At 47.5% G+C, this 27,809-nt stretch overlaps 2 protein-coding genes across 20 annotated transcripts in view; one reads left to right on the forward strand and one right to left on the reverse strand.

The window, feature by feature from the left end:
* Positions 1-1,942: 1,942 nt before the first annotated feature.
* On the reverse strand, positions 1,943-12,472 carry STOML1 (stomatin like 1). Of its 7 annotated transcripts, XM_057725121.1 has the most exons (8): positions 12,184-12,472; positions 10,568-10,677; positions 10,320-10,429; positions 9,374-9,523; positions 8,898-9,101; positions 5,365-5,560; positions 4,686-4,898; positions 1,943-4,165 (listed from the first exon to the last, which is right to left on the reverse strand). In XM_057725121.1, exons 1-8 carry the CDS (start codon positions 12,396-12,398, stop codon positions 3,972-3,974), a joined length of 1,392 nt encoding a protein of 463 aa, XP_057581104.1. In that variant the 5' UTR covers positions 12,399-12,472; the 3' UTR covers positions 1,943-3,971. The 7 variants fall into 7 exon arrangements, with proteins under 7 accessions (XP_057581104.1, XP_057581099.1, XP_057581098.1 ...); XM_057725116.1 differs by lacking the exon at positions 10,320-10,429 and having other exon boundaries at positions 9,374-9,418; positions 10,568-10,674; positions 12,266-12,472; XM_057725115.1 differs by lacking the exon at positions 10,320-10,429 and having other exon boundaries at positions 4,686-4,895; positions 10,568-10,674; positions 12,266-12,472.
* A 2,170-nt stretch (positions 12,473-14,642) lies between these two features.
* The window catches only part of PML (PML nuclear body scaffold), a 42,745-nt gene continuing 29,578 nt past the window's right edge, over positions 14,643-27,809 (forward strand). For all 13 annotated transcript variants that reach the window (XM_057723296.1, XM_057723301.1, XM_057723308.1 and 10 more), the window contains exons 1-2: positions 14,643-14,865; positions 16,625-17,091. In XM_057723296.1, coding sequence (XP_057579279.1) covers positions 14,731-14,865; positions 16,625-17,091 — 602 coding nt within the window. In that variant the 5' untranslated portion in view covers positions 14,643-14,730. The remainder of the gene's footprint in view (positions 14,866-16,624; positions 17,092-27,809) is intronic.

Here is a 27,809-nt window from a genome sequence, read left to right on the forward strand (position 1 = left end):
GAAAAAAAAAATATCCGACAGACACTTCACAAAAGAAGACATATGCCCAATAAGCAACCCCAAAAAAGGCTCAAAGTCATCAGTCACACTCACTGGAAAAGGCTGAAAACACCAAGTGCTGGCATGATCATCTTGGAATTGGTTTGGCAGTTTCATGACCCAGAAATTCTACTCCTGAGTATTAACCCAAATGAAAACATACGAAGGTGAATCAAAAATTACCTGCACTCTGGCTGTAGAATTTATAGAAGTTTTAATATAACCGGAGTGTAGATAATTTTTGACTCACCCTCGTACATCCATACAAAGACTTGTATGCAGATAGATGTCCAGAGGAGTTCTGATAATCAAAACTTTCTGAAAATTACTCAAGCGTCCATCAGCAGATGAATATATAAATTGTACATCTATCCATTCAACAGAATATCACTAAAAAAGAACAAACTACAGCTACACATACTAACATAGAGGATTCAAAAACACTACAGGGTAAAAAGCTAGACACAAAAGGGTACACACAGTATGGTTTCACTTGTATGAAATTCTAGAAAAGTGAAATTTAATCAATAGTTACAGAAAGCGGATCAATGATGACCTGGGCCTGGGGGTGGCGGGGTGGGGGCAGTGAGGACCGAATGGGAAGGGACACGAGGGAACCACGTGAGTTGATGGAAATGTTCTATATCTTGATTGTGGTGGCTGGTGGTTACACGGTGTTCACCTTTGTCCACACACATCAAACACATTTAAAATGGGTACATTTTTATCACATTAAAAAAAGTAAATGCTGGAGGAAGACAGCAAAACTCTATGTTTTAGCTGGGACTGAAAATCCAACTCTTAAAAAGTAATACACAACAGAACAACTTTTAAAAATTACACTGATATGCAATTTTTCACTTACTAGACTGTCAAAAAATCCAAAAGTTTAATAACACATTGTGTTGGCATGGCTCTGAGGAAAAACAGACTACTCACTGATGATGGGAGTGTAAATTAGAATAACCCCCAATGAAGGCATTTGAGCAGTATTAAATTATAAATGCTTTAACCTAGTAATTTTCTTTCTAGGACTTTATCCCACAGGTGAACGTTCAATCACAGGTGAAATAGCATATGTGAAAGGTTATTACTACAAAACACACACAAAAAAATCGGAATGTCCATCAATGCAAACCAGGTTAAATAAACTATGATACACCCATACAACAGAATCCTACATATCTACAAAATTGAATATGGAAAGTCTAGGTGTGCTAATATGGAAAGATTCTTAAGTGTAAGGTTAAGTGAACAAATCAACATTGTATTTATGTTGCCATTTCTGCAAAAAAGAAACAAACCATAAAAACAAAACAAACCCCTCACCACCTGGGAGAATAATATTCTTGGATTTTCTTGTAAATGTATTTTTTTTAACCCTAATTTCTGGAAGAATAATCAAGGAATCCCAAGGGATACCTGTTTGAAAATATGTGGATGGAGCCAGGAGTATGAGGGACAATTTTCATAGCATGCCTTTTTAAAATTCTCTACTCAAAATTAAATACTTATTTAAAAATAACATCAGAATAATACATATATCAATATAGCATAATATAACTATTTTAGTTCTCATTCATCAGGTTATCTTAAGGTAAAAAAACAGCAAGTGTCTAGTGCAGTACAGGGGATACTTTGTTCACAGTATGTTACTACTGTTATCCCCTCCCCACAAAAATCCCTGTACACATCCCCCCTCAGACTTAAGGTGCCACTTCCCCAAATTGGAGGTGCCCACTGTCTCCTCCTCTGTGTCCTCACGGGGACTTTCCCCTCCAAGGAACCTCTTTCCCCCACTTGCTTTCTGCTCTCATCTCCACGTAGCTGAGTCTCAGGCATCATCTCCTCAGGAAGCCTTCTCTGATGGACCCCCTCCCTCCCTCCCCACACCCTGGCCCCATTAGGTGCCCCTCTTCCCCACCCTGGGGACTACAAAGTCTGCTGGGCTCTCTGAAGCTCAGAGGCCTTGAACCTGTGGGCTCCCTTTCCTGGAGTCCTGGCCTCACCGAGAGATAAGTTCCCCTCAACGCGATGCGGGTATGCTCGGCTTGCAACAGGCTTTGCTCTCCACCCACACAGACATCTAGAAAAGTTTCTGTTTCCTCTAGTGATGCTGACTCTGACACCTGCTAAGAACAGTCTGAGTTTCGGTTTCCCCTCAGCGTTAGCAGGGCAGACTCCTGGGGCTTTCCTCCTTACCCCTGGGGCACTGTGTGCGGTAGCCACGGACAGAGAATAATGGCTCAGGCAGGAAGCTCAAGGTCCAGCAGGCAGGGCAGGCACTTACGCAAGAACAGGGACACATACAGTAGGGAACGGGTGCAAGGACAGCCCCAAAGTAGAAGGGGAGCCCCGGGGGGACAGAGGAGCCCAGGCCCCACGCGGGCTCCTGCGCAGCGGGAGTGTGGCCGGTGGGGGCTGAAGGGGACGCTTCTGCACAGGCAGCCCCTGGCTGGGCGGCCTCCAGAGGAGTGAAGAGAGGGACAGAGCAGGGGCAGCAGCCTGGGCTTCTGGCCCTCCAGGGAGGGGCCCTGGGGCTGAAACCTGAACCCAAAGGCGGTTTGGTCTACCCTGGGAGGACCCACAAGAGTAGGCCAAGGCAGGCACTGGCAGGAACAAAAGGGCAAACTGGATGGAGCCTGGTGCCAAGGCAGCTGGAGAGGGCCCTGAGGGGGAAGGCCTGGTGCCAGAGGACAAGCCAGAGGCTGTTCCTCAAAGAGAAGGCTCGAATTTCTGTGGGTTTTTGTTTCACAAGCTTCTCCAGGATGTGAGATTCATTTCTTAGAACCCGAGATGTCTAAGGTTCCCCTTCTCTGGGCCTCTGGGGTCTGGGCCAGAACAGTGGGGAAAGAGGGACCGGGGTGTAACAGGAGGGCAGCTGAGAGCCACTCCCACTCCTCTCTTGAATGCGGTAGCAGCCCCAGCCCTGCCCTTCCTTAGGTTAACGTTTGCCAGACCAGCTCTGCCACACCCACACCCGCTCTTTCCTGGCAAACCTTTACCCTGAGGATAGAGGAAGAGCGTGCCCTGCTCCTGCCACTTTGAGACCCGTGGCAGGAAGGGGACCTGTGGGGGATTCGAGAGCACTGCCGGGGCTTGCGTCACGCTTCAGGGCCTGGGCCCCGCTCTGGCAGCAGGGGCATCGTCTCAGAGACCCTCCTTACCCACCCCCGTTACCCCTACTTCTCTCCAAATATGTTGTAAACACCACATTTATTTGAGGTTTTCAAACCTCCGGTAAGAAGCACAGGAACAGCAGGGCTCTCCTTCATGCTGCCCTGGGCCCCCATCCGTCAGGCATGCAAGACCAAGCTGGGAGGTGAGTCAAGACATCTTCAGGAGCAGGGCCAGGGGAGGAGCCGGCCCCACTCTCTCCCGTCCCCCAAGCCTGGGCCTGGACTGCAATCAGCAAGGCGGACCCAGCCCGGTCCCCAGATCCCTCCCACTGCAGGGACCTCTTCTTGATGGCCGCCTCCCCTCCCTCTTCCTCCTCCGGCCTCTCCAGCCCCCCTGCGGCAGCCCAGAGCCTGAGCCTCATGCAATGCTCCCTCACACTGGCACCAGACCAGCTGTTGTCAAGCTGTTTCTGTCCGCCCTGCCTCTCCAGTCAGATAGCCAGCAGAGCACAGCAGGCCTGGCTCTCCTGTCATCGTGCTGCGTACCCAGCTCAGACCAGGCACTTGGCAGGGGACCAGGATCAGCAAAGGCTTGTCCAGGGAACCACTGTGGGTGAGAAAGGCAGAGCTGCCTGACTCGGCCTCCCGCAGTCTCCAGTGTCTCCCAGCCTCTACTCATTGGCTCTTGCTGGGCCTGAAACGTCTCAGGGCCTCAACAATCCAAGCTGCGGTGCCAATGCCTCCTCCTCCAAGATGCCCCCCCTGGCTTGGTGCCAGACTCAGGGCTGTGCTATAGACAATCAGCCAAACCTGTTACTTCAAGGCCCTGAGGACAGCCTCCAGCTTCATGGCCACGGCCAGGTCGCCCTTCACCTTCAGCCGCCCGCTCATGTAGGCCCCCAGGGGCCGCAGCTCCCTGCACAACAGGGCCTGCAGGTCCTCCTCGGCCAACTCCACCACCACGTCAGGGATGGCATCAGGCACCCCGTGTCCCACCCTCCCTTGCCCTGTGGGGAGAAAGAAAACTGAGCATTAGTAGGGGGACAGCTATGTTGCAGAGGGTAGAAGAGGCTAGCATGTCCCACTGGGAGGGGTGGAAACATTACTTAAGAGTTCAGGTTCTCATATCCTGGGTTCAAGTCCCATTTGACTGTGTGGCCACTCAAAGCCTCAGTTTCCAAACTGGTGAAATGGGGATGATGATAATCCCTAAATCACAGGCTCATGATGAGAAGTAGGTGAGATAACACACAAAACACGCCCAGCACAGAGCCTGGCATGAAGGGGCCTGCAAGGCATGCAGGGCTCTTGGCATAGGAGGCTCAGCCATCTGAGCTGTCCTGCGGATGAGGACAGGGCAGGGAGACCAAGGCCTGGAGAGTCACTGTCTGCAAATGGCATCTGAGCCCCTGACAGCTACGGGTTTGCCCTAAATTGCTGGCAGGGCCCAGCCTGAGAAAGGACCACGGGTGGTGGGGACTACGAGCAACCCCAGTGGGAAGGAGAGGGTAGGCAGGGCAGCTGCACCTGTAGTGAGGTCCAAGAAGTAGACGCTCTGGGTGCCACCGGGCAAGACGACGTTGAACTGGTAGCAGGCCCCGACCTGGCTGACCAGGGCCTCAGACAGGAAGGGCTTCAGAGCCGTCAGCAGCCCCTCAGCCACAGGCTGCTTGGGGCTGGACCGGGCACCACCATGAGGGGCAGACGGCTCAACCTCGTTCACCATCTCCAAGGTATCTGCTGGGGGTGGCCAACGGGATCGGGGAGGGAGGCAGAGAGAAGGAGGTCAATGTGCTGCCAAGGTCAGGATCACTGTGGCCTCCGTACCTTTGCAGCAGTTCCCTCTTACGTCCTCTTCAGGCCTGTGTTCGGTTTCCTCCTCTGCTAAGAAGCTGTCCTGGAGTTTTTAGCTATAACCGCAAATCCCACTTCTAAGCTACTCCAGCCTTGAATCCAAAAGTCTTTTCTGGATGCTGTTGCTTCCTCCCATGGAGGCTCCCAAAGGCCTCCACACACTCAAGACGCCTAGACTTTTCTCACTGCCTTAGCTCTGGTCAGCTGTAAAATCAGGCTGCCCTGAACAGCTGGGCAGGGTGTGCACAGCACAAGGTGCTTGGTTAAGGGAACAAGTAGCAAAGCTCAGTCTATGCTGGACACCAAGCTGAGTGCCCTGGTCAGTACCCCCCCTTTCCCTGAGGCTCCTTACCTGGTCCCGGGAGCAGGGCACCTCCTGCCACTGAAGACATGCCTCCTCCCAGGAAGTGGAGGGCCAGCTGCTGCAGGGTGCTGTCCAGGCTGGGCCCGGCTGGACTGTCCTGGGGTGGCTGGAGCACGGCCTCCACTGCCAGCTCCATGCGGTCCACCTCCAGCCCCCAGGCCCTGGTCACATCGTTGATCTCCAGCTGGGGGATGGTGTGGGGAGAGATGGCACTCAATCAACAAGCCTTTCCAGAGCACCTTTCTTAGGCAGGCTGGTATGGCCATGGTGGCACACGAGGCACCAGGCCTGCCCTTGAGACGTTCCCAGCCCGGGACAGAGACAGAGGGCAATTACAACCCAGCTGTGGGCAGCTGGTAGTGAGCAACCAGGAGAGCGTGTGGGGCAGGGAGGAGGGGGCGATGCCAGGAAGAGGAGGAGGAGTTATCCAGGTGAAGGGGCATAAGGGGAGGACCCTTCTAGGCAATGGGAACAGCATGTGCAAAAGCCCAGACAGGAGCACCTTGAATGTTTGGGGAACTGCGAGCAACCACAGTTCCATTTAGCTGGACCCTCAAGTGTGGGCTGGGACACCGGAGACAGCCCAGGGGTCAGAGGCAGCTGCTCCCGCTCACTTGGATTTATTCTGAGGTACAAGGGAGTTTGGCAGGAAAGTGACAGAGCAGTCTTGCTTGTTGCAAACATTCTCTTGGCTGCTATGTGGACACTGGATTGGAGGGGCTGAGGGTAGAGGCATGGAGACCAGGTAGGACGTTGTTTCAAACTGCAGGCAACAGTGATGCAGATGTAGTGTTAGGCAGAGAGGCGGCTATGAGCTGAGATACACCAGGGGAGGCGCACAACTCTGTAAACTCTATTAAGCTACAGAAGGACACTAAAGAAATAGAACCACTGGGCTTGCTGACGGATGTGCGAAAACAGGGAGGGCGGTGAGGAGCTGGAGGAGCCGGGTTTCTGGTGTGGGTTCCTGCACAGATCGTGAGTGTGGGCATTCACCCAGAGAGCACACACAGAGGAAGACACAGATTTGGTGGTGGGTAGGAAAGGAATGATGACTTTATAAATACATTAAGCTTGAGGTGTCTACAGGACAGCCAACCGCAACTGGATAAGTGGGTCCAGGAAGCAGGACAGAGTGGAACTGGATCAGAGTGTTATGAATAACTAGTGTCCAGAGGTGGCAAAAAGCCCCAGGTGGATAAGCTCTCCTGGGAGGTCACAGGAGAGAAGAGACCACTGAGGGAAAGCTGGAAACAGAGGGGCAGAAGAACAGGGAGTAACCAGGATTGCGGATGAACAGAAGTCTGAGGAAACAGAGGATCCAGGAATGAAAGAAGCATGGGTCCATGGAGCCAAAGGCTGCCTCCAGGTGAAGTAAGGGAAGGACTGAGAAGTGCCCCTGTGCCAGCAAGAGGGAGGTCACCATGAGGTCGGCAGTGACGTCAGTCTTAGGAGCCTGGGCAGGACATGAGGGGAGGAAGGAAAGGGGAGAGAGGGGTTAAGAGCTAGAGGGAGTCTGGGACAAAGGGAGAATACGTGTCCCTTCAGAAAGGTGAGAAGAGGATGAACTGAGGGAGAGAGCCGAGTCCTGGGCCCAGAGCACTGCCGGGCAGAGACGAGCCTCAGAGGAGGAAACAGATGCTTCCAGTGAGGCAGGAAAACAATACACATGTAGATGAGTTTGAAGAGGTGATGCAGGAGGAAGCTGAAGAGTTCTCACCCCAGAGTGTTTCCTCCTGAGGTTTAAGAGACAAGGCCTGCGGCAGAGGGATGGGTGGGGGTGGCAGTGGGGGAGGCTGGGCCTGGGCAGTGAGGGGTGAAGCGGCTGGCTTGGAGCGCAGGTGGGTGAGCAGCTAACGAGGGTCCAGCAAGCGAGGTGGGGAGCGTGCAATCCCTCCAGACGAAGAGTAGGCAGAGGGGCAGTGGGAATGAGAAATGCAGGCCTGAACCAGGCCTGAAGCGAGGTGTGTTGGATGTCCTGAGACTTCATTTTAACCGGGCACTGACCCCACTTTACCAGCAGCAAACTCAGTGTGGTCAATGGCCCTACATGACCCTAATGCCCTGGAATGGGACTCACTCCCCCAAATGGCCTCTCCTGGCTTTGGTGCACCAAAGCAACGTGCAATGAGGCTGAGAGCAATTTTCTCTTCCTAAAGGTAAATTAAAATGGAATGTGGGGGGACTTCCCTGGTGGTCCAGTGGCTGAGAATCCATCTTCCAATGCGGGGCACGCGGGTTCGATCCCTGGTCAGGGAACTAAGATCCCGCATGCTGCAGGGCAACTAAGCCTGTGCGCCACAACTACTGAGACCACACACTCTGGAGCCCACGCGCCACTAGAGAGAAGTGGCGCAAAGAAGAGTCGACATGCTGCACCTAATACCCGACACATCCAAAAAATAAAACAAAACCAAACAACACCAACAAAAAGGAATGTGGTTTCATGAATAAAAGTTGTCATCAACTTGTGATCAGAGTTGTATAAGACTGAGCACTGGACTGGGGGTGGGGGGCACGTTATCTGGCTCTGGCCCAGCTCTGCCTCTGACCATGGCTCTTAGGGGCAGGTCAAATAATTTCTGAGCCTTAATTTCCGTCCTCCAAAATAAAACAATAATACCGGCCTTTCTGCAGCAAACCTGTAAAGCTGAGATACACTGAGGCAGGCAAAATGCTACGCATGTGAGAGCTATTGTTACTACCACAAATAGAATTTTCTCGGGAATTTCACGCAGTTGCTTTATTTCCTGAAGGGACTGCGACCTCCAGGACTGGCATTACCCCACTCCCTTCCTGTCCTCTAACCCCGGGGAAAGCAGAGCCTAGGGGAACGAGGGGAAACTTCACCCACAGTCCCCTGCCAGGACATGGGAGAAAGCACCAGATGAGCATGAGGGGCAGGGCACATGCCTTCCCACGTGCATGTCAACCCTGTCTTGTCACAGGAGGGATCTGAGGTGAATTTCAGTGCAGTTGCTCACACTCAGAGAAGAGGCAGGAAAAAGGTCCAAATGGCCTCAGGTCCCTTTGTTCTCTTCAGAACAAAGAGCACAAAACCACAAAAAAGCACATGCTGCCTTGGGGAGCATGGAATTCCCCAGAAGGTGCCTCCCCAGGAAGGCCCCTGCTCCTTCTACCCACCTGCCTGCCCCATGAGGCTACAGGGTGCCCCTTAGGCCCCGTGTTGTCATGGCAACCCCTACAGAGCGGTGAAGAGTAAAGCCTCAGGCAGCAGGGGGTCAGGGCAGGGCCCAAGAATTTCTGTCAAGGCGCTCCCCTGTCCCAGCCCCTTCACGGCTCAGGGACAGGTTTGCCCAAGATCACTATGATCTGTGCCATCTTCTGTTCCTCATCTCACAGTCCCACCCGGACCACTGACCCTTCAAAAGTTGTTACACTCTTGGGACATAAGGTAAACCGAGGCCCAGAATAAGCCGGAGCCCTGCTAAAGCACCCTGGCAGGCAGAGCCGGGCCCAGGTGCCAGCTACCGAACTCTGCCCTGTGCGGAGCTGCCTACCAGGAGCTGGTCGCTGATCTTGAGCTTCTCCATCTGGATCTCCTGCAGAGGCCTCTTGAGCAGGGCCTTGGTCATGGCGTTCTGGGCCGTCATGCGCGTGGCTGTGTTCAGGTCCTTCACTGTCATCACCGACAGTACTGGGTCCCAGATGCGGAACTGGACGTCGGCCCCCACGGACAGCACAGCCCCGTCCTTAGAGGCCAACTGTTGGGGGAGGCCATGAAAGAGGGGCTGGGGGTGCAGGGAGGCCAGGCCCACTGAGACCACCCAATTTGCCCCTCTCGCCTGGTTGCTAGCTCCTCAAGAGCTTAGGTATATGGAGCAAGGATGACCTCCCAGCCTCCCTCCTCCTTTTTCTGGTATCTTCTTCACCCCTCATCCCTAACAGCTACTCACAGGCCAAGGTACTGGCATCCACAATACACCCAACACAAGCCCCCACTCCCCCTGTCCACGGGAGCCGAGAAGCCCCTCACCTTGCAGGGAGGGACATTGAAGGCTCGTGTCCTCAGATCCACTCTCTGAAAAGAGTCAATGAAGGGCAGGAGCAGAACCATACCAGGTCCTTGAGGGGTGCGGATCCGACCCAGTCGAAACACAATCATGCGCTCATAGGTGGGCACGATCTGTCCACAGCAGCAAGGGAAAGGGCTGAAAGCACTGAGCTGCTGCTGGCAATGCCACCTGCCCAGGTCCCTCCCTCACCTCTCTCCCTCTGGCCTTGCTCAGGGTCAGGTATCCTTAGCTCTGTTTTTAGATGTAAAAACAAAGCTCTGAGAGGTTAACTGACTTGCTCAAAAGTCACAAAGCCCCCAAAGTGAAACAGGCAAGATTTGAAAGCAGTTCTGAATGACTCCAAAAGCCATGCTCTCAACCGCCATACTGTATTGACTTGCTCCTCAGTGAAACATTTCACCTGTGCGATCTGAAGCCAGACATGACTCAAACCGGGAAACCGTCTGCCCTTGTCTTAGTTAAGGGAAAAGCCGGGGTGCTCTAGTAGCAACACCAAGTAAAGGGCTTTGCCAACTTCAGGTTCCTGGAGTCCTCAAAGAAGGAAATATGGCCAAATTGAGAAATGAAGGCCCAGAGAGGCAGTGACTTGCCCAAGGCCACATATTTGTTTCAGTGGCAGTTTTAAGACTAGGATTTAGGACCTTCTAAGGACTCTCTTCTAGACCACAGCAAACCCCAAGCTTTCTAGAGATGCCAGCTGTTGCCTGGGGCCACATGGGGTAGGCTTCCACCTTCACTACAGCTCTCAGGTGCGATTCTCAACTCTAGCTCACCCTTTCCCACCTGCACCATACCCTGTTGAAAACGAGGCCTCAATTCCTGCTACTTATCACCTGCTAGGCCAGGCTGAGTGGTTTTCACTTCTAATTTAGCCTAACCCAAAGGGAGGAAGATATTTGTGTGCACCTTAAAGCCAGTGTTCAGACCCCCAAACTTGGGAGCTTGGGAAGACTTGTTTCTGCCACTTACTGGCTCCCAGTATGACTTTGGACAAGTCTGAGTCTCAGTTTCCTGGCCTGAACAATTCTTGTCCAGTCCATTTCACAGAGGTGTGCTAATAAATTAGGCAAAGGGGGTGGAGGATGAGGAATTCATCCACCAATGCCAAAGCTCGCAGTGTCACCCAACCACTGGGCTGACCCAGCCAGCCTTACCTTCAGGGCAAACCAACCGGAAATGGGGAAGGTGATCAGCAGCAGCAAGAACCCCAGGAAACTGATGAGGCCGTGGCAGAGGCAGGAGGGCCAGCTCTGAGGTGCATCTGGGGACAAGAGAGCAGAGGTAGTCAAGGAATGCCGACTGGATCTCGCAGGACAGCTTCAGGCTGAGTGAATTCGGTCAAGTGTAGCTTTTGCCCACCTCCCCTTTCAGTGGCTCCTTTCTTTTCAGGGCTAAGATGTTCTTTCCTAGCTCACAGTTCTTCCCTTCTTTTTAGTGCCCTAAGGACTATCAAATATTGCCTTGCCTAATACTACTGCCATATCTTTGGGCAGGTGCTAGTTAAGGACGGTTCCTTCCTCTTGCATATCAAAACTAACCTGTCCCAAGTCCTACCCTCACAAGGCCTATTCTCTGCTAGACAGTAGTCATTAGAGCTGAGAAGCTCCACAATGCTATCCTCACTGGGCTGAGCAGGAGTCAATCCTTTTGTCTGATTCATATTGCCTCCCATAGCTGGCATGGCCAGGAGTACCTGGGTATCTGTAAACACACACTGGATTGAACTGAATGCTGCTGGCATAACACTCCCCTACTATCAGGCCCAGAAGTGTGCTTTCAAGTCCTTTTGGAGATAACGCCTTAGCCTAAAGGGATAAAGTACTAACAGCTCTCGAATCGATGCCAAAGATGAGGGCTAAGATGTTCTTTCCTAGCTCCCAATTTTTCACCCCACTTTAATGCCCTATGGACCATCAAATGCATGCTTCACTTGACATAGCTTCACGTGAGAGGTGGGGCAGGGGGAACAAGGAGGATGAGATTCATCTGAACAATAGTACCCCCCACCAGGAGCCCAGAATGGGAGTGACAGCTGAGAAAGCCCCAGAATCTGAGAGAGGTTATTTTCTGCTCTCTTTCCTCTCCCAACCCTGAACAGGAAGCAGACAGGAGCCTCTGCTCCACCCTCCCAGGAACCCTATACTCTCTGGGCTCTCTGAGCCCCAGAATACTAAATCTCCTTTCCTGCCTTGTTCTGACCCACGTGGGCCCTGCAAGAAAGGAACCCTTGGATAGGGACAGCTGTCATTAGAGAAGGGTCACAGAGGGACCAAATCCTCTGGGGTTTGGTTGTCAGGCTGAGGCATATGGGATCTGGCCTATGGGCCAAGGGAATTACTCAAGGCTTTGGAGCAAGACAAGGCCCAGAAGACATGACAGGCACCTGAGGGCCTGCCTTTTCAGCCTGTGCATCTCCACCAAGAAACAGGGAGATACTCAAGCTCAGGGAGTCTAGAGGTGCCCCCTAAGGTGAAGATTCTGCCATTTCTCTGCAGCCAAGTGCCCTTGATGTGCTGGTGACCTCCTACGCCTAGACCTTAGTTTCTTTCTAGGCAAAATGGGAACTTGAAACCTCTGGGCTGATAAAAGCCGAAGAGAAAAGAGGTGGGGCGAGGCTTTGTGGAAGACGAGAAAGCTCTGGTGCTGCAGCCCTGTAGCCCTCGGAAGGGCGGATCAGAGGTAGCATCCCAGCGCTTGATCCAAGCCCTTCTCCACATCGTGGAGACCCCCTCTCGGTCCCTCCTCTTAGGGTGCGAGGGCGCAAGCCCAGCTGACTCCCGAGAGGCAGAGAGTTCCGGCCCAGGGGTGCTGGCCGATCTTCCCCGGATCCGCTGTGCTGGGCGGCCACTCACCGGCCCCCGGCCCCACGCCGCCCGGCTCCGGGGACAAGCAGCTCTTCTGCGAGCCTAGGAAACCGAAGCTCGACTGCTGGAAACGGTCAAAGTCCCCCAGAGGCAGCGCCCGGTACCCAGACCTGCCGAGCATGGCTCCTGACGAGGGCACGCCCCGCGCCCCAGCGTGGTGCAGCGCCTGACCGGCCGGCCGCTACACTGCCCCGCCCCTGCCGGCCGCCGCTTCCGGTTTCGCCTGCGCCGCCAGAGGCGACGGCCAGGGCGCAGGAGGAGGAGGCAGACCGGCCCGGTTTTCACTGTCGCACAGCGCCCCCTGCGCTGGGAGGACCGAAGTGCGGCCGCGGGGCGGGGAGGGAGGCTAGTCTATGTTCCTGGAAGCCCACAGGAGTCGTCTCCTCCTATGCCCTGCTCCCACTAGGCCTTAGAAAAGGAGCAGGAAGAGAAGTTGAGCTTTGTAAGGTGGTTTTGAGGAGCTGAGTCCTCTCCAGAAGCAAGGAAATGCTACCAGCCTTCTCAGCACAAACTCAAAAACGAGGAACGGGATTTTTGGGAAAGTTGCCCTTGTGTAGAATTAGGGTTTCTCCAAGGCATGATTGACAAATTATTTCTCTTTACATTTCCCCAGCCCAGCAAGCAGGTCCTGGCACAGAGTGGATCCCAGTGCTTATCTGTTGAATGAAGGGGTAGCCAGGTCATTTGGGTCAAGGTGGGGCAGGAGGGCCTGAACTTGGGCACAAAAAGAAGGAAATTTCGTGTGCAGACCTCAGGGAGCATGGCAGAGTAAGGAAGGAGGGAATTGCACAGCGCTATCCCAGGGCAGCCCTCCAGAGCATCATAGAGGTGAGATCCTCAGTCTTGCAGATACAGAAACGGAACGCCCCTTGATCCAGGTAGCCAGAGGTAACTTGCCTCTCCATGGTTTTAGAAAACAAATGCAAAATGGTGAATTTCCTTTCAGAAGCATTAATTTCCAACAAGTTGTTGGGCAGGCCATCTTCCAAAGTGGGCAAAGAAATTAATTTCCTTGTCTCACACATGCCAGTCCTGCCTCCTCAGGCCCCTCAAGCCACAGCCCACTCCCAGTTTCCTTCTGCAGATGTCTGTGTACCATCTTTGGCTTTTCCTACTTTGATGGCCTTATTCTAAAGTCCTGGGGGCACTGATCAAGCTGCAGGGTAGGGTAGGCTCCTGAGGCTTTGCACAGTCCCTCGGAAGTTAGTTCTCCCCTCATCACCCTACGCCCACCCCAGACTATAAACTTTACAAGAGCAAACCCCTGTCACCATCCCTCTAGTCTGTCCCAAGCTGGAACTGAGCACAAAATGGGTACACAGGAGTCAGCACGACTGGGATGCTTTGAAGTTTGAAGACAAGGGCATTGGCCCAGTGATGCCACCTGGAGTTGTGCTTTCTCCCCTCACCCGCTGGGGGCTCGGGCTTCTCCTTTGGCCAAGAGCTAACTTGCTCTCTCCTCACTCTTTTCATACCTGCTCACCAGCTCTCCCCAATCCCTCCCCACTCCCTATTGCCTCAGATTCACCAGCCCTTCCACCTGTCACACAACGCAACACCCTGTTCCCCTCATCTCCGCTCAGTGTCTTCCCAGTGTCTCTGCCTCAGGTCCCTCCCTTCATCCCACAGCCACTGTCCTAGACCAGGCCACCTGCCCCTAGGTTGTCAGAGTCACTGCCCCAATATGCACGACGGATCATGTTGTTCCTCGTTTCCAAACCCTTCACCGACTCTCTTTTGCCCACAGTACTGGTCCATCTTCTTAGCTGTCATCTTGCCCCAGCCCACTCCTGGGCCGACATCACTCGTGGGTCCCCTCTTAAATCTGAAAATAACCAAAACTAGTTGTTTTTTTCGAAACTAGTTTCTAAACAGGCCACCCCTGTTTCAAACCTCCATGCCTTTGCATGTGCTGTTCTCTCTGTTTAAAGTGTCCCCCCAATCTCTGAATCCCTGGCAGACTCCCACCATTCTCTCAAGTCCCAGCTAAGGGATCGCCTTTCCAGCCAGTCTCAATACTATGTGAAAATCTCCTTTGGGGGGTCTGCTCCTCCATCAGACCCGGTGTCCTTCCAAAGTAGGAGCCACGTGTGTCTCATCGGTGCGGCTTCGACTCCCAGCTGAGAGCTGGCACAAAGCTGTGCCAGTGTGAGCTGAATGAAGGCTTCGAAGCCCAGGGCGGGGGCTGCCTACTTCCTGGTCAGCTCTGCCACTGTCCAGCTGTGCGTGCACTCCTCTCCTCGCGCTCCCTCCTCCCGGCGTCAGAACCCGCGGTCGGCTCTCCGCCCCTAGGACCGCCCGCAGCCTGTCTCACTTCCTCTCGGGAGGCGGGCCCTAGGCGGACCCCTCCTCTTTCGCGCGCTGTGGGAGCTCAGCCCTCTGGCTCGCGCCTCGGGTTCAGCTTCTTCCTACCACCACGAGCCAAACCGAGAATCGAAACTGCGCTGGAGTCCATGCAGCAGGAACCTGCACCCACCCGATCTCCGGGGCCCCAGCAGGACTCCACACTGCCCGACGCCTCCGCCATGCCTCCGCCGGAGTCCCCCTCCGAAGGCCACCAGCCCAGCCAAAGCCACGGCCCCGCAGAGGTACTGCTGCGTTTGGGAAGACGCGGTTCAGGCTTTGTTGATTTGCTATGGTCGGGGGGAGATGTGAGGAGGGACAGGGAAACTTGGCCAAGTACCCTAAAGAGGAACACAAAGAAGGAAGACCAGGCACGAGGTCCTGACCTCGGTTTGGGGTCGAGGTCGCGGAAAGTAGAAAAGGGGACCAGGTTGAGTTGGGGTGGAGGGCTCTCTGGGCTGCGATTCTCCACGAGCGGGGCGTGGGGTGGGGGTGGCGATAAGATGCTGAGGGTCAGTGACGCTCCGGACCGGACTCTTCCGCCCACGCTGGCTACCTGCCTCTTCTCCCCTTCCTCAGATGAAGGACCACCTGTTAGGGAGAATGGAGGTAGTAGCCTTATTGCACCGGCCTGGGAACCCCCAGCATGTGCTAGGTGTGGAAAAACCAGAAACCTAGTTCCCAGATAAGAAAGTGGGAGAGAGGTGTCCTTGGCTAAGGCCTCAAGATTCCTCTCTAGGAAGGAATCCTGAGGTTTCTCCTCTAGGAAGCTTCTTGGATCCTTTTCTTGGAGCACCCTGCTCCCCAACCCCTATCCCCAAGGGGTTTATTAGGGGTTTATTAGTCTTCTACTGCACGGACTCCCCAGCCTCCCCACCCCCAGAGGAACTACCTTAGATCACTTGCTCTGTGTTCTTCCAGGCCCTTTTTACTGTCCTTCATGAAAGTACAAATAACACCATATTACAGTAACTTTTATTTGCATTATTACACCTAGGAATAATATTAACAATACTAGCTAACATTTATGAATATTCCTCATGTGCCAGGTACTGTATGAAGCACTATTTTTGTGATAAAATATACATAACACATATATGTTATGTGTGTTTTATCCATTTCTAAGTGTACAATTCAGTGGCATTAAATACATTCACAATGCTGTGTAGCCATCACCACCATCTATTTCCAGAATTTTTTCATCCGAACAACATCTGTATTCTTTAAGCAATCGCTCCTCATTCCCCTCTTCCCCCAGTGGCTGGTAACCTCTAATCAACTTTCTGTCTCTGTGAATTTGCCTAGTCTAGATATTTTGTATATGTGGACTCCTACAATATTTGTCCCTTTGTGTTTGGCTGATTTTACTTAGCATAATGTCTTCAGGGTTCATTCATGTTGTAGCATGGATCAGAATTTCCTTTTTTAAGGCTGAATAATATTCCACTGCATGTATGTACCACATTTTGTTTATCCATTCCTCTGTTGGTGGACACTTGGGTTGTTTCCACCTTTTGGCTATTGTGAATAATGCTGTGTACAGAATAACGGGTTTACAAGTATCCGGGTACTTGTTTTCAGTTCTTTTGGGTACATACCTAGGAGTGGAATTGCTGGATCATATGTTAGTTCTGTGTTTAACTTTTTGAGGGACCACCAAAGTGTATTAAGCACTTTATGTGAGGTTATGATGATGTACACTTAATGAATCTCCTTTTTAAACTGAGTGCCTTGAAGGCAGGGATTTGTCCTATACATCCTTGTATCTCAGGGCCTAGTACTATGTCTTATGAGAAATAGATGCTCGGTAAATTGTGGAGTGAGAGTGGGAAGGCCTGAGTAAATGGAGGATTGGGGTACTGATAAGCCTGGGTCTTACATCATGCAATGACAACCTGGTACGAGATAGGAAGTCCTACTCTGAGCCTTCAGCCATAGGGGCGGGTGTCCACTGAGTGGGGACCCCTGGGACTTCAGATCTCATCTCCCTCTCTGATCCCCCAGCAAATCATGGAGGAAGAGTTCCAGTTCTTGCGCTGCCAGGGCTGCCAGGCAGAAGCCAAGTGCCCCAAGCTGCTACCTTGTCTGCACACGCTGTGTTCAGGATGCCTGGAGGAGCCAGGCAAGCAATGCCCCATCTGCCAGGCGCCCTGGCCCCCAGGCACAGATGCACAGACCCTGGACAATGTCTTCTTCGAGAGCCTGCAGCGGCGCCTGTCGGTGTACAGGCAGATCGTGGGCGTGCAGGCACTTTGCACCCGCTGCAAAGAGTCGGCCGACTACTGGTGCTTCGAGTGCGAGCAGCTCCTCTGCGCCAAGTGCATCGAGGCACACCAGTGGTTCCTCAAGCACGAGGCCCGGCCACTGGTGGAGCTCCGCAGCCAGTCGGTGCAGGAGTTTCTAGACAGCACGCGCAAGTCTAACAACATCTTCTGCTCCAACCCCAACCACCGCAGCCCTGCGCTGACCAGGTGAGCAGGCCGGCCTAGGGTGGGGTGGCGCATCTAAGAGCAAGGTAGAGGGTGCAGGGACCAGAGCTTCAAGTCTCACAGCTGGGAACATGGGGAGCTTCTAAAGTCTTGCAACTCAAAATAAGGTCCACAGACCAGCAGCATCGGTAGTGATGACCACAATTTTTGGTATCCTGTGCAAATGGATGATGGTAATAGTTTCCGATTTCCCCTTATAAGAAATAATGCTACAGAATCATCTTTTCACCCGTATCCAGTGATTTCTTCAGAATAAACTTTTAGAAATGCCATTGCTAGGGGAAGGGGTATGAAAGTTTTACATTTCGATACATGTTACCAAACTGCCCTGTCTTATAGTGGAATTTTCCATAAGCACTGCCATGGAGTCTCAGTATAGCTGGGTTCTAGGATGAAATGCTGTGGTTAGTTTCTGTCCAAAAAATCAAAACTTGGACATGGCGCTTCCTGGGAAGGTGTATATGAAAAAAAAAAGTCAAGTCCAGTTTTAATTATTTTTACTAAACAGCACAGGGTTTTAATTCAGGTTTTTGGGGATAGAGTATACATTTATATGGTTCAAATAATTACAAACAAAATTTATAGAAAGAACAAAGTCTCCATTACATTCTGTCCCCCATCTGCGTAACATCCATGACTTCTCCCTCCCCCATCCACAGTTAACCATGGTTACCAGTTTTGCATGTTTCCAGAGTTTGTGAATATACACACAGTTGGGAGTATATAGTCTTATAGGTCTTATTTTTCCCCCTTTTAGCAAAAAGGTAGCATACCTATGAGAACTTTTAATGCTCTGCCCACCCGCACCTCCCCCACCCCCCGCCCCAGTAGAGAGCTTATATAAGATTCTTGGGGATCTGCTTGCAAAGTGAAGGTATTCTTTGCCTGTTGGGGACACACTCAGACAGAGCTCCATTCCTGCTAAACTGAGTGTGGCTTGCTTGCTTCCTGCTTGGAGACTTATCACCTGTACTACCAGATTCCTCAGAGGCTGATACTGTTATTGTGAATTTGAATTTCTTTGTTAATTGTTAAGGTTGAGGTCCAGTGGCTTTTCATATGTTTTTTGGCCATTGAACGTCTTCATTTGTGCATTGCCAGCTTGAGGTCCTTTGCTTATTTGTTTGTTTACTTTCAGAAATTAGTCTTTAATTGTAAGAGCTTGTTCTAGCACAGATATTTTTCCCGTGTTGACCTTTGTCATTCATTTAATATGAGGTGTTATGTGTAAGTTTTTAGTTCTAAATAGTCCAGTCTCTTCCTTTATGGTACCTTGCTTTGATCCTCCTAGGAAAGATTTTTCACATGCCAATGTTGAAAATATTTACTTATATTCTATTTTAATAATTTGTTTTTATAATTAAATCTTTGATTCCCATGGAATTTATTTTTGTGTGTGGTATAAGGTAGGAATCCTCACTTTGCATTTCTCTCCAAATGGAAAGCCAGTTCTCTCAACTTTTATTGAATAATCTACTTTTTGTTTGTTTTTTCCCATTTTTTTAAAATTGAAGTGTAGCTGATGTACGCTCTTCCGTAAGTTCCAGGTGTACAATGTAGTGATTCACAGTTTTTAAAGGCTATATTTCATTTATAATTATTATAAAATATTGGCTACATTCCCCATGTTGTACAACACATCCTTGTAGCTTATGAATAATCCACTCTTGCTTTGATCTGAAATGCCCTTTTAATCTTGTACTAAATGCCTATGTAGTCATGAATATGTTTGTAAATCTCTGTTCTGCAGCAAACTATTCCTATGCTAATTCTTACTGCTGTAAGGAATCCTGTAGGTTTAGATTTGATAGGGTGAATTCCCATTCTTAAAAAGTTTTTTGCTTTTATAATTTGTGCAGTTGCTTTTGTTCTTACAATTCATGCAGTTTCAGAACTTACATATTCATTGAGATTTTTGACTGAGATGGCATCAAATCTTGGAAGAATTGGCCTCATCTCTGGTTATATCTTTGGGGTTTTGTAGTTTTATTCACAAACATCTTGAACTTTTAAATTATAGTTAAATTTATAATATGTAATAATATTATGACTGGAATCTTTTCCATTATAATTTCTAGCTGGTTATCACTAACATTCACTAATGCTATTAATTTATGTATATTTATATTACATCTAGCCATCTTATTGGGGTCTTTTATTCTTGTAAGTTTTTCAGTTGACTTTTTGGATTTTCTAGGTAAAAAGTCCTATCACCTACAAATAATATAATTTTTTCTTTCCAGTGTTTATACATATTACCTCTTTGTAGCTTTGTTTCATTGGATTGGCCAGAACTGCCAGGACAGTATTGAATAATGTGAAGAAGTGGTTAGAAAAGGCAACTTTGTCTTGTACCTGTCTTTCATGAGAAACTTTCTTATGTTTTCTTGTTTAGTATGACATTTATTATTGACTTCATTAGGTGACTTTTAAAAAAAATCACATTAAGGGGCTTCCTAGGTGGCGCAGTGGTTGAGAATCCACCTGCCAATGCAGGGCACATGGGTTTGATCCCTGCTCCAGGAAGATCCCACATGCCACGGAACAACTAAGCCCGTGTGCCACAACTATTGAGCCTGTGCTCTGGAGCCCATGAGCCACAGCTATTGAGCCCATGCGCTGCAACTGCTGAAGCCCACGCACCTAGAGCCTGTGCTCCTTAACAAGAGAAGCCACGGCAATGAGGAGCCCTCGCACCACAACGAAGAGTAGCCCCCACTCACCGCAAATAAACAAAGCTCGCACACAGCAAAAAAGACCCCACACAGCCAATAAAATAAATTAATTAATTAAAAAAAATCACATTAAGAAAGTCACCTCCCACTTCTAGTTTACTAAGAGTTTTGTTGTTGCTGTTATTTTGTTTTATTTTTAACTCAGAAATAGATGTTCTTTTGGACTCTGAAGGTGTCCTTTCACCTTTTAGTATGATGAATTATATCAATAGGTTTCTATATGTTGAACCATTTTTTAATTCCCAGAAGGGAAAACTCTATTTGATTGTGATATACTATTATTTTAATTTCTACGTAGATTCCACTTAGTACTGTTTTATTTAAGCTATTATCTATATTTATAAATGTGATCAATTTTTATGAATATGTATGACTTCCATGTCATGTATTCTTATCCATTTGATACTAATATCTTTCAATGAGTTTGTAAGCTTTTTTGAACATGATAATATATATAAATTGCTTAGCATAGTACCTGGCACACGTTAAATACTCAATAAATGTTAATGTGCTATTCTTATAATTTCTCTGCTATAGAATAAAGACATAAACAATTCAAGCTTATAGAAGTTTCTTGAAAAACTATCTGAGACAGGTGCCTTTTTTGGAGAGTAGAATTTTTTCCCCCTTTTTTGGGATCTTGAACCAGAGTTTCTGGAATGTTTTCTAGTTCATCCTGAGTTATCACTTATAATTTTAAAATCTCCTCTTTGCCTGTAATTGTGTCCCCTTTCTTATTGCTAATATTGTATATTTATGGTTATTTTAGTGATCTTTTCAAAGCACAAGCGTTTTGGTCTTTCCTTTTATTGCTTACTGATATTAATGTTTTCCTTTTTTCTAGTTAATCATTTTGTTTTTATCATTATTTTCTTTGTTCTACTTTTCTCTCATTATTCATCATCTGAGTGAACATTTAATTCATTTCTTTGCTATCCTTATTGTTTCATGCGTTCTCCTCTGAGTATGACATTGGCTGCATCCCATAACTTTGATAAATAGTGTAATTATAGTCAATCATTTCTCAAATATCTATAATTTCAATCTTTTCTCTTTTTAAACATTTTCTCTTGATGTTAATTTCTACAGTATGATCGGCTAGTACATGGACAAGCATATTCCTAGAATTTTTTTAAAAGTGTGTATTCTTTGTAGAGATATATCACATATATAGCTCCTCTTTCAACTCTTGTTTAAATTTTTTTAACAAACATATTAGAACGTGTGTGTATGTATTTCACGATCAAGAGTAGATTACAACTATTCTTCCAGATAAGATAAAACTTTTAGCATACTTTTTCTTCTCCCCTCTTTCCCTTCCCACATTCAGATATAGTTGGAATAACATGAAATTTTAGCTCTAGATTATTACCAAATTTTATATGCCTTTTCTATTCTAAGCATCCATTTTTGACAATTATTGTGTCATCATCACATTATAACCCACTTGTTATCTATAATCTTAGATTTTAATTGGTTTCATTGCTCACAATAATTTTTTTTCTATGATATATCTTTCTCTTTCTTCAACTATTTAATGTTATTAATTTCCCATTTGGCTGGAATACATCAAGTAATTTTTTTGGTTGCTTTACAAAGTTTATCTTCTGGAACCTTAAGTGTCTTAACTTGCATATCCTTCTTTTGCTGTCACATTAATCTTTTTTATCTTTTTAAATGTTTTTGGCCATGCTGCGCAGCTTGTAGGACTTCTATTTTTTTTTTTTTTTTTTTTTAGTTCTCTGAGTAGGAATCAAACCTGGGCCCTCAGCAGTGAGAGCATGGAGTCCTAACCACTAGACCACAAGGGAGTTCCCTGCTGTCACATTTGAAGGAAAGTTTAGCTGGATATAAGATACTGAGGTCACAATCACAAATCTTTCATCTTAGAATATATAAATATTACTTCATCAATTTGTGGCCTCCAGTGTTGCAGAATGAGAAATTCAGTTATTGTCTTGATTTTTTTCCTCTGTGGGTAATCTGTTTTTGTTTGCTAAGGATTTTTATATAATTTTTCTTTATTCTTGAAAATGATTGATCACGCTATAGGTCTTTTCTTTTTTCAAGAATCCTCTCTGACATTGTTGAACTGAAAATTCAAATCTCTCTTTAGCTCAAAGAAATTGTCTTCTGCTTTTTAATGTATTGATTTTTGTTCATTTGCTGACTTTTTCTTTTTACAACTATTGTTTCTGTGTGTGGCTTTTTAAAATTAATTTTTATTGGAGTGTAGTTAATTTACAATTTTGTGTTAGTTTCTGCTGTACAGCAAAGTGAATCAGTTATACGTATACATGTATCCACTTTTTTTAGATTCTTTTCCCATATAGGTCATTACAGAATATTGAGTAGAGTTCCCTGTGCTATACAGGAGGTCCTTATTAGTTATCTATTTTATATATAGTACTGTGTATATGTCAATTCCATCTCCCAGTTTATCCCTCCCCCCCTTTCCTCCCAGTAACCGTAAGTTGGTTTTTTACATCTGTGACTCTATTTCTGTTTTGTAAATAAGTTCATTTGTATCATTTTTTTCGATTCCACATATAAGCGAGATCATATGATATTTGTCTTTCTCTGTCTGACTTCACTCAGTATGACAATCTCTAGGTCCATCCATGTTGCTGCAACTATTGTTATATGGAGATTGGGACTCTAAACCCATCTTTTACATCTTTTAAGTTTTTTTCATTAATTTTGTTACTTTTTTCTCCCAGATCCTCAGACGTACTTGAATTGATTTTCTAATCCACCAACTCATTTTTTTTAAGAGACTTCCTTCTACTATTTACTACTTATGTTGAATTTGGGTTTTTTTTCCCCTAGCAATCATGTTTTTTTAATTGCCACATAAGGTCAGTGTTCTCAGGATGCTTTTTCTTGTCAGCTTGTTCTTGTTTTCTTGGTGTATATTCTTAAATCTCCCTGAAAAACAAACTTAGAATTTTAGAATGTTTATGTTTCCTATATTACTTTTTTTTTCAGTGTGAGCCAGGAATCAGTTTGGTCCGTATTTTGGCTGCTGATTCTCTTTATAGGTCCTGTGGCTCTGTTTCATCTGCTCACTTGTAAATGTGGACATCTCGATTGCCCAATTTTAGTAACTGACAGGCTCTGGCAGCAACTATATAAACCACAGTTTACACCGCCCACCCTGCAGTGAGGACAGGGCCTCTGCCAGAGCCCCCAGATGATGGTAGCTTACAGAGTGCTTCACCTCTGGTGTGGGGGTGGAGGTAGATTTCTCCCCAGGTACAATGGGCAAGGAGGTCCAGCCAGCAAGAGGACAGGATTCTCTTCCCTTGAGCATGGTAGATGGCTTCGAAAACCTGACCATGTTGCTTAAAAACCATTCAGACACAGTCACAATTCACATTGTTTCACAATTTATCAGTGGTTACTGGAAAAACTCAACTTGTTTCTTCTGCACAAAACCTCAGTGTCATAATTAACCCACAACTTCCTTCAGGTTACAAGTCAATAATAAATCATTCGATCCTTTGACATTTAGCTGACTTAGGTCTCACATTGGGGAGCAGCATCAGAAGTGGCTTTAAACTTTCAAACCCAGCCTGGGATTGACCTCCCTGGGGCCATTGGCATTTGGTCACCATGCCTATGGAGTCCATTCTTTCAGCCCATGTTCCTACTATGTAGCAAGCCCTCAGCTAGTTGCTAGGGTATAAATACAAACAGATACAGCACTGGCCCTCTGAGGTCACAGTCTGGTGGAGGAACAAGGTCTGCAGTTAACAGTCGAGGCGGCAAAGTGCTTCCAGGAACCAGTGTCACTCGGTGCCGATAGCTGCCCTCTCCCTCATATTTTCACTATCTCCCTCATATCTTCCACTGTCCTCTCCCTCATATTTTCCCTTGCCAGAGGGCTGACATCTGCTGTGCGCTCAGTCAGTTATTTAAGGGCAGAAGGAAGAAGGAAGGCAGGCACCAGGCAAGTGATCTCAGAAAAGGCCACCTGCCCAGCCTGGATTGGCTGGGGACAGCAGCTTCCAAGGGGGTGTCACACTTAGCCTGACATGTAAGGAAGCAGAAAGGGGAGGGAGCATGTGCAGAGGCAGAGGCACTGGCAAGTCTGCTGCCGGCACTGCAGGTAAAGGCTGTGCAGGAGGGCAGGGCCTGGAAGGGTGAGCTAGGGTCAAACGTGAGGGAGTCGGAGGAGTCAGGACTCTGTCCTACAGTTTCCAGGACAAAGAGTGCTCTCAGTTTGCTCCGTGTTTGTGCTCTTGTTGTACCAGTGAATATTCTGTAGAACCAGTGTGAATGGACCTATGGGGGGCTCTATTGGAAACCCACTGGTGGTGTTAAGGCAGAGAACGGAATGATGTTCAGATCCTCTCTGCACTCTGGTACTTTGATTGAAGTGGGCAAGTTTAGGAGCAGGGAGACCAGGAGTTTTTTTCTTTGGCAGCATGCTTATTTACATTTTACCCCATTCCATAAAGAATTTGAGATTTACCACCTTATTGTTGGATACATGACCCAACTGGAACGGAAGCAAAGAATCTGGACCTGGCCCCTTCGGAGGCTGAGGCCACGGCGCAGGTAGGCGTGAGGGCTGCAAGAATGCAAAGATGGCAGCGTGGGGAGAAGGCCAGCATCTCACACTGCCATGTCCTGCCTGACCTGGAGGTCAAGGTGGCTGCCAGCCTCTTCATCGCGTGTGCAGCCAAGAGTAATGTGGGTTTAGGACTGTTGATGGAGCTGAGACCCATGTTGGGGTGTCAGATCCCAAAGCTTGGCTGGATGGGGTAGGGGAATTAATCCAGGACCATCAAAACTTGTAGGTGGGAAGAGCTTTTGTTATAGTTGACTGGGGAAAATGAAAGACCTGTTCATCAAGCTTGAGAGGTATGATGAGATCATACACTGGGATAAGAGTTCCCAAGACCAGAAGTTGGAATGATTAGCAACAGGTGGGGAGAGGCACCCTGGGCAGCCCAGGGGAGGGTCCAGGGCAGAGGCGGACATCATGCAGTGGCAGCAGGAAGCAGAGTGCAGGGGACAGGGTTGAAGCCAGCCTTGAATGAAGCTCTCCGACCCCTTGGTACCTGGGCAGTGCCTTTCAGTAGGAAACTGAAACTTTTTCCCGTGTGGTCAGAGAACGGGCTCTTCTGGTGGACCTTTTCTTAACACAATAAAGCACTTTTCTTTTGAAATGTTTTTTCCTGTGCTGTTACCTTAATTCCCACACCCTCCTATAAGACTATTGAGGAAGAGAGAATTGTTGCAAAAGGCCAGAACATTAATGGGAGCTCATCCCCAAACAGGAGATCTTATCTGAGCCAGGGCCAGGACTGGATGCAGGATTTCCTGACTGCAGACTCTGTGCAGAGTCTGTCCTGGTGTTGTCAGCTTCCGCATATAGGCAGTCTTCAACTAATAACAGGGCCCAGTTGCAAAAAAAGGATTCTACAGGTTGCTTGTTTAGAGCTCAGGGTGTATTATCCCTTAGAATTAGATTATTCAAAGGAAGCCTGCTATTTAAGCAATGTTAAGTTTAATCTTCCTTGACTTTGACGAAAGAAAAAGATACTGAAGTAAAATTAGACTTGCCAAACTTCAAAGAAATATTTCTTCATCATAAAATACTTCCTAAAAGACCTCTCTAAGATTAAGCAAAAAATTACGAAAATATTAAGAGGCTTATAGTTTGTTTTTAATGAAATACATCCATTTTAGACCATAGAAGCGAAGTCTTTGCTGTGAAAGATCAGGATGGTCCACACCCGTGTTTCTAGTCTTGGCTCCATGTCACAGTGGCTCCAATGCATGGCACTGGTCCATTCACTTTAACACCACTTTTCTTTTTTTATTTTATTTTATTTTATGTATTTATTTATTTATTTTTACAATAAACTGCATATATTTAGAGTATACAATTTGGTATCCCAATCTCCCAATTCCCCCCCAACCCTCCCCGCTTCCCTCACTTGGTAACACCACTTTTCATAAGTTCTTTATTTTGACTCAGATCTTGGTTGGACGGATGTTGTCAGTCAGCAGTTTCTCTCAAGAAGGACTTCCATGTTCTGAATTCCTAGTCTCTTAGTGTTGAGAATGTTTATCAATTGCTCTGACACTTGCATGACATCTTGGCTGGGTGTAGTATACCTGGTCACACTCTTGCCTTTAGAGCATCGTAGACTTTGCTGCATTATCTCCCGGCATCAGATGTTCACCAGGAGGGGCCTGGGGCTAAATTTATTTGCTTTTTCTGTCTTGATGCTTAAAGATCTCTTTCATTCCTGAAGTTTATTAATTTAACCAAGCTGTCTTGGTGTCAAACATTTTGTATCAAATTATTCTGAAACCCAGCTTGCTCTTTTAGTCTAAAAATTCTCTTTATTTCAATGAAGTTTTCCTGCGTAACCTCCCCTCCTCTTTCTTCCTCTTCCTTTTCCTCCTCATTTTCCTCTTGCTCTATTACCATTAGTATTCCAGTTTTTAATTTATGAGTTTATTTTTTTTTCCGATTAGTACTCTTAACAGTATTACTACAATTTGGGAGAAACATATATTTAATGAGTATTGAATGAGTAGCAAAGATCAGAACCACAGAATACACTCAAAGCTACAGAAAATCATTTTATACCCATTTTTATAAAAGTTCTTGAGAATATCAAAATTGTTGGTGTCACATAAGGAGTTTACTGCTTGTTTTCTATGTCACCAGATTTCTATTAACATTTAATCATTAACTTTATAGTCATTGAATTTTGTAACACATGCCTGCTTTGGCATGTTTTACAGTTTGGATTTGTTCTGCCAAAGCTGTTAGAGTTTGGGAGGTATTTTGAGATTGGTACAGTTAAATAGAAGAACTGCCTGTTTATACCATACGTTACTTAACTAATACAGTATTAACCTATTGTTACCTTAATCATCAAATATTATTTTTCTTATTCATGGCTTTAATTAATCAATTGTTTCAGCTATTTCCATCTCTTTTGCCATTTTATTTATTGAAATTAGGTTGGATTTAAATAAAATAACTTGATAATCACCGTACTTATCTACGTGATAAAGTTTGCCTTGTTGTCTTGCAGCATTTACTGGCATGTAAACCCAAATCGTGTTCATGTTCACTAATTTCCAATACTATATAATTATAGTGCATTATTATAAAACTCAGTGAATTTGCCCAAGTGATCTTTGTTCAAAAATTTAATCTCCTTCATTAACATATAACTTATGTGTTACTTAAAATACTTCTTGCACTTAATACTATTCTAACTGTACTTCCAGGGGGCATCATTGCAATTACTTCAGTGTATGGCAATAATCACTTTTTTTTTCCGGCTGCTCCACGCTGCTTATGGGATCTCAGTTTCCTGGTCAGGAATAGAACCTGGGCTCTTTGGCAGTGAAAGCCCAGAGTCCTAACCACTGGACTGCCAGGGAATTCCCAGATGATCACATTTTAGAAATACCATGTGGTGGCACTGGGAAGGTTGATTGGAGAGACCAGAGGCAAAGAGGCCTATTAGGGGACCGTGCTGAAGGAGAAAAGCCATAATTGGGGCAAGAGCAAAGGCAGCAGCAACGGAAACTGATGTGACAGATTTAGGAACCAGAATTCTACCTTAATCATCTCTACATTCTAACCCCATACCTGCACATAGTTGGTACTCAGTAATTTTTTTTTAAGGAGATGAAGGTAGAATTTAATAAGACTTAATGATGAGTTATTGTTGAAGCAGTTGAGGAGGGGAGGAATCTGGAATTCCCCTGATCTTTGGCTTGAGTGGCCTTTGAATAGCAGTGCCGTTCACTGCCGTAAAGAGGGCAGGGGCGGCAGGGGACCCATGCAGCAGTGCACCTGCTACCTACTGAATGAGTGACATGGCCCAGAAGAACACTGTCCACCATGGATACGCCAGCCCCATGTCTTGAAAGCAGAGACCTACATAGAAAAGAGTGAGGAAGGGAAAGTACAAGCTTTCT

This window comes from Hippopotamus amphibius, chromosome 2, assembly GCF_030028045.1.
Source record: "Hippopotamus amphibius kiboko isolate mHipAmp2 chromosome 2, mHipAmp2.hap2, whole genome shotgun sequence".
Lineage (NCBI taxonomy): Eukaryota > Metazoa > Chordata > Mammalia > Artiodactyla > Hippopotamidae > Hippopotamus > Hippopotamus amphibius.

Excerpts from the sequence above, each read along its gene's own strand:
- STOML1 (XM_057725121.1), bottom strand. The coding sequence starts at position 12,398 with ATGCTCGGCAGGTCTGGGTACCGGGCGCTGCCTCTGGGGGACTTTGAC. Across the intron at positions 10,678-12,183 it reads CTCTGCCTCTCGGGAGTCAG|CAGATGCACCTCAGAGCTGG; the intron begins CTGGGCTTGCGC and ends CTCTCTTGTCCC. Across the intron at positions 4,899-5,364 it reads TGCCCTGCTCCCGGGACCAG|CAGATACCTTGGAGATGGTG; the intron begins GTAAGGAGCCTC and ends GGCCACCCCCAG.